We start from the raw sequence: 19,467 nt of genomic DNA on the forward strand, positions 1-19,467 counted from the left end.
GAAGCAGAGACTGCAGAATATGTTACCGTTATAGCAAGGTTTAGAGAAAATATCAACTTAATACGAGGTAGGTCCATTGAAGTCTGATGGCAGCAGGGAAGAAGCTGTTCTTGAGTCAGTTGGTACGTGACCTCACACTTTGGTATCTTTTTCCTGACGGAAGGTGGAAGAGTGCATGTCCAGGGTGTGTGGGGGCCTTAATTATGCTGGCTGTCTTTCTGAGGCAGCAGGAATTATAGATAGGATGGTTAAGAGTTGGAGGGGAATTTGGAGGTGGCGTTTCCTCCAACCCCTGTCCTACGTGGTAGAACATGGATTTAGAAACCGATATCAAAGAAGCCTTGGTGAGTTGCTGCTGTGTACCTTGGTGATGGCACACACTATTGGCATCATACACCAGTGTTGGAGGGAGTGAATGTTTAAGATAGTCGATGCAGTGCAATCCAAGCTTCCTGCTGGTCTTGGATTGCAGTGAGCTTCTTTGGAGCTGCACCCACCCAGGCAAGTGAAGACTATTCCAACCCCATCCTGACTTGTGTCTTGTGGATAGTGAAGAGGCTTTGGGGGAAATCAGAGTTAATTGCTGGTGAACGCAGCCTCCGACTTGCAGCAACAGTATTTGTGTTGTTGATCTAAATAAGCTTCTGGTCAATTTTTTTGGGACAATCTTTTTATTGGCTTTCCTCATATTTATAAACAGTTGTGTATATACACATTACAGTTTTCTTGCCCGCGCTAATTTACTTTATTTTACAGAAAGGTTTATTTTGTCCTCCATTTAACTAACTCTATGTACATTTTGTTGCCCTCTGGATCGGTCTATGCATTCCCCCCCCCCCCCCCCCCATTGGCTTCAGCACCCTTCCTCTTCTCTTGTGATTTACCCCCTCTCATCCCCCCCCTCCAAGGCTGCGCAGTCCTTTGGTTCCTCATCTATCTTTTTTTTTTCTTAGCTTACTCGTTGCTGGCCTCCAACAGGTTTTGGAACAGGCCGACAAACTGCCCTCAAACATCCAAGAAGCTTTCCTCTGACCCTCGGATGGTGTACTTAATCTTCTCCAGGTGGAGAAATTACGAGAGGTCAGCGAGCCAGTCTGCAGCTTTGGGTGGTGCTGCCAATAACCAGCCGAGCAGGATTCTCCGGTGTGCCATTAGGGAAGCGAAAGCAAGGGTGTTGGCCCCCTTCCCCATGTGTAACTCTGGCTGCTCCGGTACCCCAAAGATTGCCATTATTGGGCATGGCTTCACCCTCACCCCCACAACCTTGGACATTGCCCCGGAGAAGGCTTTCCAGAAGCCAGCAAGCTTGGGGCAAGCCCAAAACAGGTGGGTGTAGTTGGCCGGGCCCCTCTGGCACCGCTCACATTTGTCCTCCAACTCCAGGAAGAATCTGCTTATTCGGGTTCTGGTCAGGTGCGCTCTGTGCACCACTTTGAGCTGCATTAGGCTTAGCCTTAGCTTCTGGTCAATCTTAAGGATGTTGTTGATAGGGTTAATATCATTGAACGTCAAATGCAGTTGATTTGAATTGCTTAGTGGAGGTCATTGTCGGGCACATATGTGGGATAAATGATACTTTCCCTTTACCTACCCAAGCCTGATTACAGCTTAGAAAGGAGCCATTTGGCCTAACAAGAGTCCTGCTCTCCCCATCCTTCCCATTTGCCCTGCAATTATTCAGATTATCCAATTTACTTTTGAAAGCCACATTAGTTTCTGCCTTCAACACAGTTTCAAGTGTTGCATTTCAGATTGTAACCGCTCGCTACACAAAAATACTGTTGCAATTCATTTTGTCTCCTTAAAACTAGGTACCAATCCTTCTGACAATATAGAAAGCTTCTATTGTACTCTGTCCAGAATATGCTCTCAAACCTCAACTTTGCGTCCTTCATCCCGTTATTACAGTTGTCCAAAGCTTGCTGTATATGTACAAAAGCTGCTTTATTATCTGAAGACTTTTGAAAGTAACTAGACACTGTGCAATTATCAGCAAACATATTCACTACTGACCTTCTCATGGTTGGAAGATCATTGCTGAAGCAGCTGAGATGTTTTGACCTTGGACACTGCTCGTGCAGTGATTGTCCGGGGGTTTAGATGATTGGTTTCCATCAACTAAAAATTATTTTGTGCTAGGTATGACTCCAGCCAGTGGAGATGTTTGCCAACGTTTCCAACTATTTTATAGTCTTTCAGGAAACAGTCATCTTAACTTGCATACATCATTTTTCTAAATTGTTTGCAACTTACATTTAGAAAATAAAGTCTGCAATGGGTTGGCAGAAACCCTGCATGTTCCAACAGGCTCTGATGCCAGCAACTTCAGTCACTAATCTCAAAATAATCCTCTTGTTGATTATATAAAGCTATCGGGGGAAAAAATGGTAAACAGGTTTATTGAATCCATATTAGTCCTCCCCTCTTTCTACTTCTTTGATCGAGTGGGAAAGAGAACATTTGCACAGAGGCAGACAGAGACACATATTCTACCTTTGCAATTCCTGAGCTGGGTTGCTTGAAGGACCTTAATAAAATCTTAGATGTCAAGTTCACTGAAGCGGACAGGATAAATGACTTGATGATGCAATTCAGTCCCTTATATTGTCACACTTCAATAATTTTTCTTATTCCCCTTAAGAGTTCTGAACAATATTAAAACATAAATACATAGAGATGAAACAAGTAATTTATCTACAGTACTTTAAATATATATTATATATATATATATATATATATATATGTGTGTATACAGGTAGGTCATAATCCTAAAAATGTCTTCCTTTTAAAATATCTAACTGTTAAATAATAATAAGCACAGTAAGATCGGAGGGATCAGTAAGCAGGATATTATGCAAAAAATAATTAAGGCCCAATAAGTCAGACCATTGATCAATTTATCAAGGATATAGCTGGGACAGTCCAATCCTTGCTCTTAAAAGTTTTGCAAGGACTTCCGGGTGCGGCGATGACCAGCTGAGTCGCACGTTTCGGCAGCTCCCTGTGAAACGGACTTTTGGGCTCTTGATAGGAGCCCCAACGGCAATTTTGACGGCTAAAAACACTGTGCGGTAAACCAGAAGGGAATCTCCCCTGGATACGGATGGAAAAGGGAGAAAGTGGCCAGATTGCAGTGGATCCTTTAGAACAGCGGCAAGGAAGGCAAGCAAAAACCAAGATGGCGTCGGAAGGTGGCAGTTTAACATGGGGCCCTGAACAACAAGAGTTCTTGAAATGCTGTGTGGAAGAGATCAAAAAGGAAATGAAGAAAGAGCTGTTGGCCCCGATACTACAGGCGATCGAAGGGCTAAAGGAGGAACAAAAGACCCAGGAGCGGGAGCTTCGGGTCGTGAAGGCAAAGGCAGCCGAGAATGAGGACGACATACAGGGCCTGGTGGTGAAGACGGAGACGCAGGAGGCACATCAGAAACGATGTGTGGAAAGGTTGGAGGCACTGGAAAACAACGCAAGGAGGAACAACCTGAGGATTCTTGGTCTTCCTGAAGGTGTGGAGGGAGCGGACGTCGGGGTATATGTGAGCACGATGCTGCACTCGTTAATGGGAGCGGAGGCCCCGGCGGGTCCGTTGGAGGTGGAGGGAGCATACCGAGTGATGGCGCGAGGACCGAGAGCAGGAGAAATTCCCAGAGCCATAGTGGTGAGATTCCTCCGTTTTAAGGATAGAGAAATGGTCCTTAGATGGGCGAAGAAAACTCGGAGCAGTAAATGGGAGAACGCGGTGATCCGCGTTTATCAAGACTGGAGTGCGGAGGTGGCGAGAAGGAGGGCGAGCTTTAATCGGGCCAAGGCGGTGCTTCATAAAAAGAAGATAAAATTTGGAATGCTGCAACCGGCAAGACTGTGGGTCACATATCGAGGGAGGCACCACTACTTTGAGACGGCGGATGAAGCATGGACTTTTATTGTGGAAGAAAAACTGGAATGAGCGGGTTATTAAAAAGAACGTTCGAACAAAGTGGTGGGGCGAATGTGGGGGGCAAAGAGGGGTTTTATGTACTAATCCTGCGATGTGGTAACTTTTCTCTCTCCCACAGGTGGTGATGGGGGGGGAGGAGGGGAGGTGGAGGAGATGGGGCGTTGGCCATTGGGGGCGGGGCCAAGGGAGAAGCGTGGGCTTGGTTCCCGCGCTATGATAATCATGGCGGGAATAGAGAAGCAGGAAGGAGGGGGCGTCGCACGGTGCGAGCCGAGGTCACGGGGGGGAAGCCGAGGTCAGCCAGAGTTTGCTGACTTCTGGGAGCAACATGGGGGGAGTAATTACGCTTGCGGGGGATCTAGCGGGGGGAGTGGGAGGGGGAAATTACTGGGTTGCTGCTGCTGGGGAGAGGGGGGAGCTGGTATGGGAGAGGATGGGCGGGGGGGCACCGCCTGGGGGAGATACAGCTGCGTGGGAACCGGGTGAGGAGCTGGAAAAAGGTGATGGCTAATCGACAAGGGGGGGGGGGGGTAGGAAGCCCCCCAACTCGGCTGATCACGTGGAACGTGAGAGGGCTGAACGGGCCGATAAAGAGGGCACGGGTACTCGCACACCTTAAGAAACTTAAGGCAGATGTGGTTATGTTACAGGAAACGCACCTGAAACTGATAGACCAGGTTAGGCTACGCAAAGGATGGGTGGGGCAGGTGTTCCATTCGGGGCTAGATGCGAAAAACAGGGGGGTGGCTAGATTAGTGGGGAAGCGGGTAATGTTCGAGGCAAAGACTATAGTGGCGGATAACGGGGGCAGATACGTGATGGTGAGTGGCAAACTACAGGGGGAGACGGTGGTTTTGGTAAACGTATATGCCCCGAACTGGGATGATGCCAATTTTATGAGGCGGATGCTGGGACGCATTCCGGACCTAGAGATGGGAAAGCTGATAATGGGGGGAGATTTTAATACGGTGTTGGAACCAGGGCTGGATAGGACGAAGTCCAGGACTGGAAGGAGGCCGGCAGCAGCCAAGGTACTTAAAGATTTTATGGAGCAGATGGGAGGTGTAGACCCGTGGAGATTTAGCAGACCTAGGAGTAAGGAGTTCTCGTTTTTCTCCTATGTCCATAAAGTCTACTCGCGAATAGACTTTTGTGTGCTGGGTAGGGCATTGATCCCGAAGGTGAGGGGAACGGAGTATATGGCTATAGCCATTTCGGATCACGCTCCACACTGGGTGGACTTGGAGATAGGGGAGGAAACAGGAGGCCGCCCACCCTGGAGAATGGACATGGGACTAATGGCAGATGAGGGGGTGTGTCTAAGGGTGAGGGGGTGCATTGAAAAGTACTTGGAACTCAATGATAATGGGGAGGTCCAGGTGGGAGTGGTCTGGGAGGCGTTGAAGGCGGTGGTTAGAGGGGAGCTGATATCAATAAGGGCACATAAAGGGAAGCAGGAGAGTAAGGAACGGGAGCGGTTGCTGCAAGAACTTTTGAGGGTGGACAGACAATATGCGGAAGCACCGGAAGAGGGACTGTACAGGGAAAGGCAAAGGCTACATGTAGAATTTGACTTGCTGACTACAGGCACTGCAGAGGCACAATGGAGGAAGGCACAGGGTGTACAGTAGGAATATGGGGAGAAGGCGAGCAGGTTGCTGGCACACCAATTGAGGAAAAGGGGAGCAGCGAGGGAAATAGGGGGAGTGAGGGATGAGGAAGGAGAGATGGAGCGGGGAGCGGAGAGAGTGAATGGAGTGTTCAAGACATTTTATAAAAAATTATATGAAGCTCAACCCCCGGATGGGAGGGAGAGAATGATGGGCTTCTTGGATCGGCTGGAATTTCCCAAGGTGGAAGAGCAGGAAAGGGTGGGACTGGGAGCACAGATCGAGGTAGAAGAAGTGGTGAAAGGAATTAGGAGCATGCAGGCGGGAAAGGCCCGGGACCGGATGGATTCCCAGTCGAATTCTATAGAAAATATGTGGACTTGCTCGCCCCGGTACTGACGAGGACCTTTAATGAGGCAAAGGAAAGGGGACAACTGCCCCCGACTATGTCTGAAGCAACGATATCGCTTCTCTTAAAGAAGGAAAAGGACCCGCTACAATGCGGGTCCTATAGACCTATTTCCCTCCTAAATGTAGATGCCAAGGTCCTGGCCAAGGTAATGGCAATGAGAATAGAGGAATGTGTCCCGGGGGTGGTCCACGAGGACCAAACTGGGTTTGTGAAGGGGAGACAGCTGAATACGAATATACAGAGGTTGTTAGGGGTAATGATGATGGCCCCACCAGAGGGAGAAACGGAGATAGTAGTGGCGATGGATGCCGAGAAAGCATTTGATAGAGTGGAGTGGGATTATTTGTGGGAGGTGTTGAGGAGATTTGGTTTTGGAGAGGGGTATGTTAGATGGGTGCAGCTGTTGTATAGGGCCCCAGTGGCGAGCGTGGTCACGAATGGACGGGGATCTGCATATTTTCGGCTCCATAGAGGGACAAGGCAGGGATGCCCTCTGTCCCCATTGTTTGCACTGGCGATTGAGCCCCTGGCGATAGCGTTGAGGGGTTCCAAGAAGTGGAGGGGAGTACTTAGGGGAGGAGAAGAGCACCGGGTATCTTTGTATGCGGACGATTTGCTACTATACGTGGCGGACCCGGCGGAGGGGATGCCAGAAATAATGCGGATACTTGGGGAGTTTGGGGATTTTTCAGGGTATAAATTGAACATGGGGAAAAGTGAGTTGTTTGTGGTGCATCCAGGGGAGCAGAGTAGAGAAATACAGGACCTACCGTTGAGGAAGGTAACAAGGGACTTTCGTTACCTGGGGATCCAGATAGCTAAGAATTGGGGCACATTGCATAGGTTAAATTTAACGCGGTTGGTGGAACAGATGGAGGAGGATTTCAAGAGATGGGATATGGTATCCCTGTCAATGGCAGGGAGGGTGCAGGCGGTTAAGATGGTGGTCCTCCCGAGATTCCTCTTTGTGTTGCAGTGCCTCCCGGTGGTGATCACGAAGGCTTTTTTTAAAAGGATTGAAAAGAGCATCATGGGTTTTGTGTGGGCCGGGAAGACCCCGAGAGTGAGGAAGGGATTCTTACAGCGTAGCAGGGATAGGGGGGGGGGGCTGGCACTACCGAGCCTAAATGAGTATTATTGGGCCGCTAATATTTCAATGGTGAGTAAGTGGATGGGAGAGGAGGAAGGAGCGGCGTGGAAGAGATTAGAGAGGGCGTCCTGTAGGGGGACTAGCCTACAGGCTATGGTGACAGCCCCATTGCCGTTCTCACCGAGGAACTACACCACAAGCCCGGTGGTGGTGGCTACACTGAAGATTTGGGGACAGTGGAGACGGCATAGGGGAAAGACTGGAGCCTTGGGGGGGTCCCCGATAAGAAACAACCATAGGTTTGCCCCGGGGGGAATGGATGGGGGATATGGAATGTGGCAAAGAGCAGGAATAACGCAACTGAAAGATCTGTTTGTGGATGGGAAGTTCGCGAGTCTGGGAGCGCTGACCGAGAAATATGGGTTGCCCCAAGGGAATGCATTCAGGTATATGCAACTGAGGGCTTTTGCGAGGCAACAGGTGAGGGAATTCCCGCAGCTCCCAACACAAGAGGTGCAGGACAGAGTGATCTCAAAGACATGGGTGGGGGATGGTGTCAGATATATATAGGGAAATGAGGGACGAAGGGGAGACTATGGTAGATGAACTAAAAGGGAAATGGGAAGAAGAGCTGGGGGAGGAGATCGAGGAGGGGCTGTGGGCAGATGCCCTAAGCAGGGTAAACTCGTCGTCCTCGTGTGCCAGGCTAAGCCTGATTCAGTTTAAGGTATTACACAGGGCACATATGACTGGAGCACGGCTCAGTAAATTTTTGGGGGTGGAGGATAGGTGTGCGAGGTGCTCGAGAAGCCCAGCGAATCATACCCATATGTTTTGGTCATGCCCGGCACTACAGGGGTTTTGGATGGGGGTGACAAAGGTGCTTTCAAAAGTAGTAGGAGTCCGGGTCGAACCAAGCTGGGGGTTGGCTATATTTGGGGTTGCACAAGAGCCGGGAGTGCAGGAGGCGAGAGAGGCCGATGTTTTGGCCTTTGCGTCCCTAGTAGCCCGGCGCAGGATATTGCTAATGTGGAAAGAAGCCAAGCCCCCGGGGGTGGAGACCTGGGTAAATGACATGGCGGGGTTTATAAAGCTAGAGCGGATTAAGTTCGTCCTAAGGGGGTCGGCTCAAGGGTTCACCAGACGGTGGCAACCGTTCGTTGAATACCTCGCAGAAAGATAAGACGGAATGGGAAAAAGAAGGCAGCAGCAGCAGCCCAGGATCGGGGGGGGGGGGGGGGGGGGGAAGAGGAGGAACCAGAAGGACTCTCAGGGTTGTTAATATATACTGTATAGTATGTATAGGTCGTTGCTACAGATAATTATATATTGGACTGTTAAATTACATTTTTGGAGAGTGTTACTTGTGACAAGGCAGTTGCCAATTAGGGCTAGTTTTCATTTTTGTTATTTATTATTTATTCATTTTTTGTTTATAAAATAGGTCATTGTTATTTGTGTTGTTATAATATTGTGTAAAGGATGCACAATGTACTGTGTTGGTTGACCAAAAATTTTCAATAAAATATTTAATAAAAAAAAAAAGTTTTGCAAGAACGGTGTTAGTCAAATGTAAACAGTAAAATTTGATAAATGCTTGGTTCACATCCAGTTCTGGATAAGTCTTAACTTCCTCCAGTTCAATATTGGAAAATCCAAAGCCATTATTTGGTCCCTGCTCCAAGCACCATCCCACGGACACTCACAGGCTAAACCAGACTGTTTGTTAGTACATAAAGAAACTTATTTCACAGATTCAGATGGTATACCAACTTGCCATTGTAGTCAATTTCCAATTTGCATGCCTACTACATTAAACCTCGAGAGATTATATATATCCTGGCTTCCATCTACATATTGACAGAAAATAATGGTGGCCAAGAGAAATGAAAGCTAAATTAGCTGCTGTTGCACACCTAAGCTAGCACACAGAGGCTCAACCAGGTCTTAGAAATCAACAATATACCATGGGAGTGTGGAATTGCTGCAAGATTGGGTCTCTACTTCAAGAGATTGTCCAAAAGTGCCTGACTGAACTGACTCACACCAAGATAAACAAAACTGGAACAGGTGCAGCGTGGAGTTTCCATGTTTCTGGTCTGACAAGAGTAGTCACGAGATTCATAGAATCTCAACAGTGCAGAAGGAGGTCATTCAGCCCATCCAGTCTGCACTGATCCACCAAAAGATCACCCTACCCAGGCCCATTCCCCGTAACCCCACTTAACCTGTGATCTTGCTGAATGACAGAAATGGGGCTCAAATCTGGATTGCTGTAATTTAGAATGTTATTGGCTCCTTACAAAGAGAGCTAAGTATACTCGGACATTCTTCTGCCTCATTTTTCAGTTTCCTTGGATGGGTGACCTTTTCCCATGTTATGTAATTTGGATGACCTCCCAATTACCAGATATCACAGATCGATGCTTACAGTAACTTCTGCTGGGTCAGGATTGTTTCTCTCCATGGCATGCTCATTAGAATCTAGATCCCTGATCAAAGCTAAAGCTCGGAGTTCTCGTTCCACAGAATGGTTAATACAGTATCCACAGAAACCGAAAGCACTCATCCAAGGACCCTAGTTTAATTTATCACACCATATCCTTTCTGCTGGAGTCTGGGATTCTGTGGGGAGTGATGTGAAACAAGAGCGACTGCTACAAGTAACAGGAAAAAAAGCATCTATTATAGGGTTGAAAAGTAAACAAGCAAAACAATTTAAGGAAGTAGGTGCTGACTAAAAAGAGAATAAAACACCTATTGAAGATGTTCAGTTCAGGGGTGAGAGTAGATAGCTGTTTTGACAAGGGAGAAGAGAACATCTTATTGGACAGCTGTGTGGTAAGAAGATAGAGCAGAGGACTGATGTAGTCAGGAAATGTGGAGTGGGGCAGGATCTTGGGGAAAGAAAAAAAACTTTCTATCTTTAGGGGGGAGGAGATCCTAGCAGGTCCATTTCTTTAGCTTTGCATGTTTACATGAAAACGCGCTAAGCAGGGTAAAGGTACATTTCACATAATCAGGCAATAAGTGTCACAAGAATAATTAGATAGACAATATACCAAGTTTCACATGTGCATTTTTATTAATGTGTTACACTACAACGATCAATGTCAAATACTGCATTGTAAATGTTAAAAAAAAAGACTATACACATTCCTATTTCCAAAAATGTTAGAAATAAATTACACCTGATAATAAATAAAAAATCATATTGAACTAAACATTTAAGGCATTATCACTTGCAAAACAAGTCAATGCAAAAGACTGATGAATATCAAAAAAATAATTGGAAAACAGAAGCTAAATGTTCTCCCTCGTGTTCTCCCATGGAAACAGACAATGGCCACCATATATGGAATTCATAGCTTCCACTTGTGATGCTGCCAATATTGACCACAAAACATCCTTAAAGAATATATAGTACAGGAGCTCCTCAATTTTGTAAAAACATTTAAAATAAAAATCATTCAATGTAACACTCACCAATAGACTTCAAATTTAACCCCCCCCCACCAATCCGGCTTTTTTTAAAAACTAGAAATTTGTTAAGTCTTCATTGGATAGTCGGTAGGAAGAGGCAAGGAACCAATAGGATCACCATCCAACAGAGAAAATAGTTTTATGCAAACCCCCCCCTACGCAGGTGACTAAATGACTGACTAACTATCTTTAAATTAACTGAATTTACGATCACAACAGATCAGACAATGAAGAAGCCCCAAGCACAAGCTAAAGTAATCCTTCACAAATTTTCAGTTCACTCACTAAATAGCTATAATAAATTGACTATTTCGTATGTTACAAGAGTATAGGTTGGACAAATGGTGAAACTTACATTTCAGGCCAGTTTGTATACACGACTGTAGTCCAAGGTTCTAAGCACTAAGTTGCTGAAGCACACTAGGTAAAGCACGGTCTCTAGCCTTTCAAATCAGGGCTTCATTTTTATCTCCTTTAAATCTAATTACCGTGCACATTTTTAGTTTCATGAAAGAGTTAAAATATTCTATCCAGACAAATTTCACTGTTTGCTGCACAATTGTTTCTTATTAATGCAGAACTAGCTGAACAGCTTATTTTATATACACTAGGCATTTCAAATGCTCATGCTCAAGGGGATATTGATTATATATACCTTATCCACAACACAAAAGATGACTAAAAGAAAATTGCAAAGGGTGAAAACTGAAATAAAAACAGAACACCCTACCCATACACGAAACATCCATCAATTCCTGAAGGCAAAAGACAGCATAATGTTTTGGATTGCAGCCCATTGACAGATAAAGTGACTTCACCTGAAACAGTAATCTTTTTCTCTTTCAAACATTGGTGTATTGCTGTGTATCTACTATTACAAAACAGAAAATGCTGTGGAGATCATCTTAAACTTAATGCTACGGCATCTTGTATAGTAAACTTGAGTTTTGGCATAATTAAAATATGCTGTCTGCACCAAATTGTCAACTAACATCTATGTAAGAGTCACAAATTGAAACATTAATATGCCAGTTTCACTGCGCTATACTTTTGTAGACATTTTTGTTTTGCTTTGTAAAAGGATCACCTACATATAGCAACCAATCTTCCACATACATTAAAATCTATGACAGATAAAGATTTCCTTTTTCAGTACTCCTAAAATGTTTTGCTTTGATTCTAACACATGATGCTATCTTTGTCACATTCAGAAGAAATCATGCAACTAACATGTCCAGAAATCCAGACTGTACTCACTTATACATTTTTTTAAAAATTGTGAATTTCAATTGAATAATTTAGATGACTTGTAGATGGTTGTAGCGTTGATACTTTTAAAAAGTGGCCAATAACTGGACTGGTTTATTTCAACTTCTTTTCTCTAATGTTCAGTTTCAAGGGTCCAAATCCCACTCCTGTAATGTGCAAATTACTTGCCATCAACACAGCTTGCAAATCATAAAGTAAAAGATGTTGGAAACACGCAACAAGCAGTGTGGGTGGCAGATACACTCAACGCTGAGTAATGTTAAGCAGTACATTTTTGGAAAACAGAAAAACTATTAATAGAAAAGTGGATGAGCAAGATCCAAGGGTACAAATACAAGCTCTTTAAATGTGGAAATGCAGAAAGCATCGCAAACAGGATTTGGTGTTTTATACATTGGGGAACAGAATATAAAAGCAAGGAGCCATCGTCAAGTCTGAACAAAACAATTAGAACTTACATTTATATAATGGAATAAAAATATTCCAAGGTGCTCCAATTAAAAAAAACAAGACATAAGAGATATCAAGAGGGGTGACCAAAAGCTTGGCCAAATTGATGAATTTTATGGAAGATCTTAAAGGAGAGATGGTGAGGCAGGGGGTTAAGGACAGAATTCCATGGGGGTTAGACATCTTGGCTGAATGTCACCAATGGTGGACTCAAGAGAGAAAGTGGATCGGGTTGGGGAGTGAAAATACACAAGGCACAATTTGGAAAAATGGAGTGTTTGGGTTTGTAGTTGGTTACAGAGAAGGGAGAAGCTAGGTCGTGATGGGATTAAAATCCAAGGACGAGATTTCAAAATCGGAAACATAATGGGGGACCATTATAGATCAACAAGCACAGGGGAGATGGGAGAGCAAGACTGTGGATAGGATATGGACAGCTGAGTTTTGGGTGGGTTGAAACTTATGCAAAACAGAAGACATTGAAATAGTTCAGGTTGGATGGAATAGGGTAGCAATGGGAGTTTCATTGGCAGGTGGGCTGGAGAGGCCAGATTGGTTGTGTGGGATGTAATGTCATGAAGTCTTTGTGATGGAAAAGTACTTGGGGTCAGACGTTCAGCTAGAGATTCAATAGGGTACAGAGGTCTGATTATCGCAGGAAAGGTGATCCTTTAAAAACGGCTAGCAGGACCCAGATGTGGGAGCCCTGCCCCTATTTCCGATCAATTCCAGTGCTGAGTTCAAACAGACCCCACCAAGGCAAGGGCCTTAAGCTAGTGTGGGAGTTGTGAATTTTGAAAGTAGATGAAATCCTCTTGAAGGTAAGGTTTGTAAAATTGTCAAACTGCAAAGTTATTAAAACCCCAACACAAAAAAAATGCAAACTATATTCGTGCAAGGTAAAAGAAAACTCTGTTCTAGTGGTTTTGTTGTTTTTTGTTGACATTACCCCAAGGGTTCTCTAGGAATGGTCTGTTGCTTTCTACAACCTATAATTATCTCAGCAGGGGGCTCCAAGTTCACAGTTTGGTGGACAGCTCAAAGCGGTTATTAAGGATTAGCTGTCTTTGATGTGGGCTTATGATTATGAATTTGTTTTTAACCAATTAAGCACTTGATATGTAAAAGTTTTGACTGATTGCTTTGATTTATTGTCACATGTACCAAAATAGTGAAAAGTATTGTTCTGCATACAGTCCATACCGTACATGAAAAAACCCCATAGTACATACACAAATATACAATGTAAATGCATTGAAGCACATGGAGTGTAGTACCACTCAGTAGCGAAGGCGTGTGAGAGATCAGTTCAGTCCATAATAGGCTTTAAGGAATAGGGAGTTTACATTTATTAAAGAAAAGGTAAAATAGCTACTTAGACCTTTATTTCATCTCAGATGTCTCCCAAGGTCTTCCCAAGCTGGATAGGGAGAGTTGGCATGGAGGGTCTGAGAGTCAAGGGTGCTGGGTGGACGAGCATGAGTTGGCATGGTGAGTATCAGGGATCACTGGAATAGGTAGGGGCATGAATTGGCATTTATTGGGCATGGGGAGTGGTTGGGGGTCACCAGGTCTAAAACATAAGCAAACAACTAGAACCAAGTCCCATTTTTAAACAGCCCGTGGCCACCTGCAATCTGCATCCTATGCTATAGGCCTTACTCCATCCTGGACCCATCCCTCCCACGGATCGAAGATCCCAAGATGGGAGTGGCAAGCCTGGAAATTTGCTGACTCATGCTACTTGCCACGTGAGTGAAAATCCATGGAAAACATCTTGCTCAGCCTGACACATTAGGCAGGAAGAAAACTGAAAACCTGTGCAATATGTGGCAGGGGTCAAAGACAATGCTTTCAGTCTTTTTGGTAGTTCAAGTTTAACTGGAGGAAATAGTGTTGCATCGAAGACTGGATATTAGACAAGCAACCAGACAACACAGTGGGAATTCACATTACTTTAGCAGAGCAAAGATTAGGAGAACTAATGAATTAAGATCATAATCTGATCATCATCATGTGGTTTGAAGATTTACTATAACTCACTAGGAATCAGTTTATAGCTTTGAAAAAATGCTCAAATGTTGTATTGGAATAAAAGCTCAGGGAATTAAGATTAAAAGTTGAGGGGAACATGATATTAAAAGGACAGCATGGGTAGGAAGTTGGATAAGTGCAGAAAAAGTTAATTCTTTTTTAAGAAGAGGAATATTAACATTTGTGCCAAAAATGGTGAAACGGAGGCCATAAAAGCTTTTTGTTTAATAAAATGTAATTTATTAAACATTCTGTAAAAATATCGAGAAGGGCAGGGAAACGAGATTACATGAGTAGCACCTTCTGAGAGTTGGCACAAACTACAGATTATCACAAGAATAATAAAGGGGAAAATTAGAAGAATTATTTTCATAACAGTCGGGTATTAAATACGATATTTGTCACTACAGCTGGCTATTGGGGTCGAGACTTATAAATTAAAAGGAATTGGATAAGTTTTTGTTGAGGAAGAAACAAGACATGGAAAAAGGGCAAGGAAATGGGTTTAGATTAAAAATGTTAGCCAGCAGAATAGGCTGAATGCCCCCAATGCTACAATTCTTATGCACTGAAATAGAAAACAAATCGGTAACTTTTAGGGCACGACCTCTAATCAACACTAAAGCATTAATCTGTGTTTTCTTATTCAAATGATGCAGATTTGTATTTCATCAGAATTCTGTTTTATTCCAGATTTCCAATACCCAGTTTTGCTTTTTAAATGCAACGAAGTGGAACAGTTGTAGAAGCGAATGTTAACTTGAATTGGTCCAAATAAGGTTTGTTAAATAAGCAATATGCACCTCAAATATTTGTATATTTTCAATAAGGTCACAAGACAAGACAAAACTCCTAGACACGGTGAACATATTTGCATTAAAATGATCATAGTGCAACAGGATCACATTTATTGGAATAGGGTATTTTGCTAATTGGAAGCTTTAACAAAGAGCAGCATCAACTTGGAAGGCAAGGACCAGGTTATTCAGACAAGTCGCTTTGTTTGCATGGAGTGTTAGCGCAGAACACGTGCATACCAGAACATACACAATACAACATTGGGATATTGAAACAACAATTAGCAATAATTAATTTCACAGAAAGATCGTGAAGGAGGGGCGGGGGTAAGAGGTCATTAATAACTTCTGCTCTGGATTCATTGATGCTTTGGGTAGCAGCACACATGAGCATACAATTTACTGCTTAAATTACTTGACTTGGGTCTTGCACCATAAAATCTTTAGTTCAATATGCCATAAATCCTTCATTCTAGTATTATAACAAATTCAGATTTCCACTTCATATTAATACCCACCAAAGCTGGGTAGAAATACATTAGTATTATTCCCTTACTTTTGGTCCAACTTAAATACAGGTGCCATGTTAATAAAATATATTAATGCTTAGTTTCTTTATAAATACATATACATAAATACATAAACTAAAGTGGTCAACAACCATGAGCTTTTGAACCAGACAGCAAGTTATTCAGACTAGATTCCCAGCTCAATATTTATGAACTTGTTATTCTGATTGAAATATTTGCACTGTTAAATATGATAAGTAATGAAATGAAATGAAAATGAAAAGAAAATCGCTTATTGTCACAAGTAGGCTTCAATGAAGTTACTGTGAAAAGTCCCTAGTCGCCACATCCCGGCACCTGTTCGGGGAGACTGTTACGGGAATTGAACCGTGCTGCTGGCCTGCCTTGGTCTGCTTTCAAAGCCAGCGATTTAGCCCTGTGCAATTAGTAACATTAAGAATTTTCATTCATTATGCTTTTGGCTCAAAGGAATTGTTCAAGGTGACCATCTATTTTTTGTGATAGGCGTATTAGGCCATCTTTGAAGGGCCAGATTTGAATCTGTCTCAATTATTAAAATTTGTACTTTTCTAACCATTGGCTTGGTTATTTGATATGCTCAGTGCTTTGTCTTTGGGAGGTGTGCAGGGAAGGAAAGATGGATTAAGAAATAAGATTGTGCAAAAACCTTTTTCAACAAAGTAAATGTGCCCATAAGCCAAGTTACAGTGACAGCCCATTGAGTTGCACGGGAACTCTTATTCCCCCCACCCACAGCCCCCCCCCCCCCCCTCCCTGCTTAATGAGCATCTCTAGTGACAACATAAAGGGAGATTTTAAAATACCACATTTTCTACTCAATTGGCACATAGTTTATAATGATTAGAACTTAATTGGCTAAGTGCATGCATTGGTTTGTACCAATTAAAAATTAAGTGTGTAGTTGAGAATGATCAGAACGTAGACTTCAACCAGGTTTCCTTGGAATTAAACTTCCTAAAATTTGAAGATATAATTTAAACGACTTTTAAATATTGCCATATTATAACTACAACTATCCCTATAATTTTATTAATTGTTATATGTTTCAAGGGCAGAACACCAAAACACATTTCAGCCCCATTTCCCATGTGCTTTCCATACAATGCCCATTTTTGCACCTCTGCCCATTTCTAATAGTAAACTTGCAATGAATCGTTCACTCAGTTTTCATTTTGCTAAATCTCCGACAATCCTTTAACTGAGGATTCAAAACCAACCACCTTTGGGGAGATTTCTATGCATCCACACTTTCTCACAAACAAATGGCCCCCCAAAACCCTTCAAGTCTCATATGCACCCCTTTCCAGGATTACTTTCTAAACAAAAGAAAAACAATGACCAAACAAAACTGAAATATTTTTCTCTTTTCAAAAAGGAAAATATTTCAAGGGAAGAAAACATTAAATATAAGACCCTATGTTTACAAGAATAGCCCAAAACATGTGTACACTACAATGTAGCGTACTTTGGTTTCACTCAGCAGAGTTTGGGTCAATATGTAAAATCTAACAAAAAGCTATGCTAGTGTTATCAAATTCTGAATGTCAATGAAGAAGCTAGAAAACTCTAACAAAATATTAACCTGATATAAATTAGAGCGACAATGAGATTTTAATGCTTAAAAATCTCACTTTTAGGTTAAATATCATTGGCTCCAAATGCAATGGTAAACAAGTATACAAAGATAAATTAGTACCCTTCAAATACAACAGCCAAATATTGGTAGACAGAACTGCTGGGTTTTGCTTCCAGTTCATGGTAGAGCTTTGAATCATGCCTGAAGTAGGATTCTATTTCCTCCCTTCCCCCCCACCCCATCCCAAAAAGCAGATGGGAAAAAATAAAATAAGATTACACAATACAACCACTGCTAAGCAGCAGGATTAATTGTCACCTTCTATCACACACAAATTCAACACTGCATTCACATCCACTTATGAATGCCACAATGATGGTCTGCTTTGTTTTGAAACACGGACACAAAGTGCATGTCCTACCATAGGAGGAAGCAATGGCTGTTAGTTTTACGATTACAGTGGAAAGCGTCAGTCACATTATTGAACATTGCAAGTGGTGGAGGTGGCCTGGCAACACATGCAGGTCGGATTGACTGATTTTGGGGGAATAAGATCCAGGTCTTCGTCATCTGGAATTTCATCTAACCGATAGCCATCCTTCAGGAGCTGGATATTCAAGTCTTGGTTAATCTGCTATAAAGAGAGAAAAAATGTCAGCAACTTAGTTGAAATTGTCCTCGCTATGTGGCAATACGACTGTTAACACTTTGCAGCATCTTCAGACAAAAGTAAGAAAAAAATGGATCAGGATAGTAAATTTTTCCCAAATCGTCCTAATTAATATGCAAAAAAAAGGGATTTTTACGAACAGTTTAGATTTATACAAAACAACTTGTTTCACATCATGAAAAGCAAGCAATGCTCACAAAACATCTTTATTCACAATACTTAAAATGAATGGGGGAAATAGGACTGCAAACGAAGATCTAGGGAACAGAGTGACAGATTAGAAAGGTTGCTTCAAATGGAGAAAAAAAGACTCCTACATTAAGGGGGCGTATTTCACAGCCAGGTACAAAGAAAGTTTACAACTACATATCAATATCACCTACTCACAAATGGAAACCATGGGCTGGATTCTCCATTATTGGGACTGTGTCCCCACTCCGGCATCAAAACGGCAGGGTTTTACTCCCGAAAATGCTGGATTCATAGCCCTGCAGGGGGCTAGCAGGGATCCGGAGTAAATCTTGCAGCTTTTGCTGCAGATACGGCCCCCCGCACCTCCGGGTCAGAGGCCGCGCATGCGCTTGGCAGCGGCCCCCAGCGGCTGCGCCGTGCTCGGACCGCAGTGATAGACCCACAAAGGCGACCCCCCGATTGGCCACGTGTCCAACCCTCAACCCCCGCACGAACATTTCCCAGTCGCCTATAAGGCTCCCCTGGCCTCCGATCCACCCGCCCCCAACCAGGGCGGCCGCAGATGGAGTCCGCAGCCGCTACTCAAGTATCCCGACTGGGTTAGATCCTCGGCGTCGGGACTTCGGTCGATCAGGGGCGGAGAATGTCGGAGTGGGCCTCTGGAATGGCCCCAAGCAGCGAGGCGTACTCCCCAGTGATGCCGCTTTTTGGTGCCTGGAGAATTGGCGAACCAGCGCCGGTCCCGATTTCTGCTTCTAACTCGATTCTCCTGCCCTGGCACCAGCCACGATTTCGGCGTTGGAGTGCGGAGAATCCAGCCCCATGAATGTCAGCTTACCAATTGCAGAGGTTTTCAAACTGGGTGGTGCAATGTATTACTGTAAATCAGGATTACAATGCAGGCCACACAAAAGTAGCAATATTCCACTGTGTTAAATGGCTTGTTTTGATCTTTGTAACATTTAACTTTTAACAAGAATGTTAAGATGACAGCGACCTTTTGTACAACTTATCTTACACTGGAGGAAGCCATTCAGCTAATTGAGCCTGTTCAGTGAGAGCTATCAACTAGTCTCACTCCTCTGCTCTTTTTCCACTATCCTGCAATTCTCTCACTTTCAACTATTTATCCAATGTCCCTTCGAAAGTTACTGCTGAATCTTCTCTCATTTCCCTGTGATGGAACAGAACTTATCACTGTTTTTACAAACATATCTCATTGCTATTTCTCAATGTTAAACTGACATTTCAGCAGAACAAAGTTCATTAAGATGGCTGACCCCCTGTCTGTGAGCATGTGTCTGAGTGTCACCAGAACAAAAGCCTCTCTGCAGTTTTGGAAATGCCACACTTCATCATTTCCGAGGAGCTATTAACAGACAAGCTGAGGACTGCA

The 19,467-nt window shown here is 43.5% G+C and overlaps 1 protein-coding gene across 2 annotated transcripts in view; it reads right to left on the bottom strand.

The window, feature by feature from the left end:
* Positions 1-10,110: 10,110 nt before the first annotated feature.
* Positions 10,111-19,467, bottom strand: part of fam219aa (family with sequence similarity 219 member Aa) — a 96,119-nt gene continuing 86,762 nt past the window's right edge. Inside the window, exon 6 of one of the 2 annotated variants that reach the window (XM_072497267.1) lies at positions 10,111-17,840. In XM_072497267.1, the coding sequence (XP_072353368.1) occupies positions 17,688-17,840 (153 nt within the window). In that variant the 3' untranslated portion in view covers positions 10,111-17,687. Of the gene's footprint in view, positions 17,844-19,467 lie in introns of both variants that reach the window. The other variant, XM_072497266.1, reaches the window with a different exon arrangement.

This window comes from Scyliorhinus torazame, chromosome 3 (assembly GCF_047496885.1).
Source record: "Scyliorhinus torazame isolate Kashiwa2021f chromosome 3, sScyTor2.1, whole genome shotgun sequence".
NCBI classification, from domain to species: Eukaryota; Metazoa; Chordata; class Chondrichthyes; order Carcharhiniformes; family Scyliorhinidae; genus Scyliorhinus; species Scyliorhinus torazame.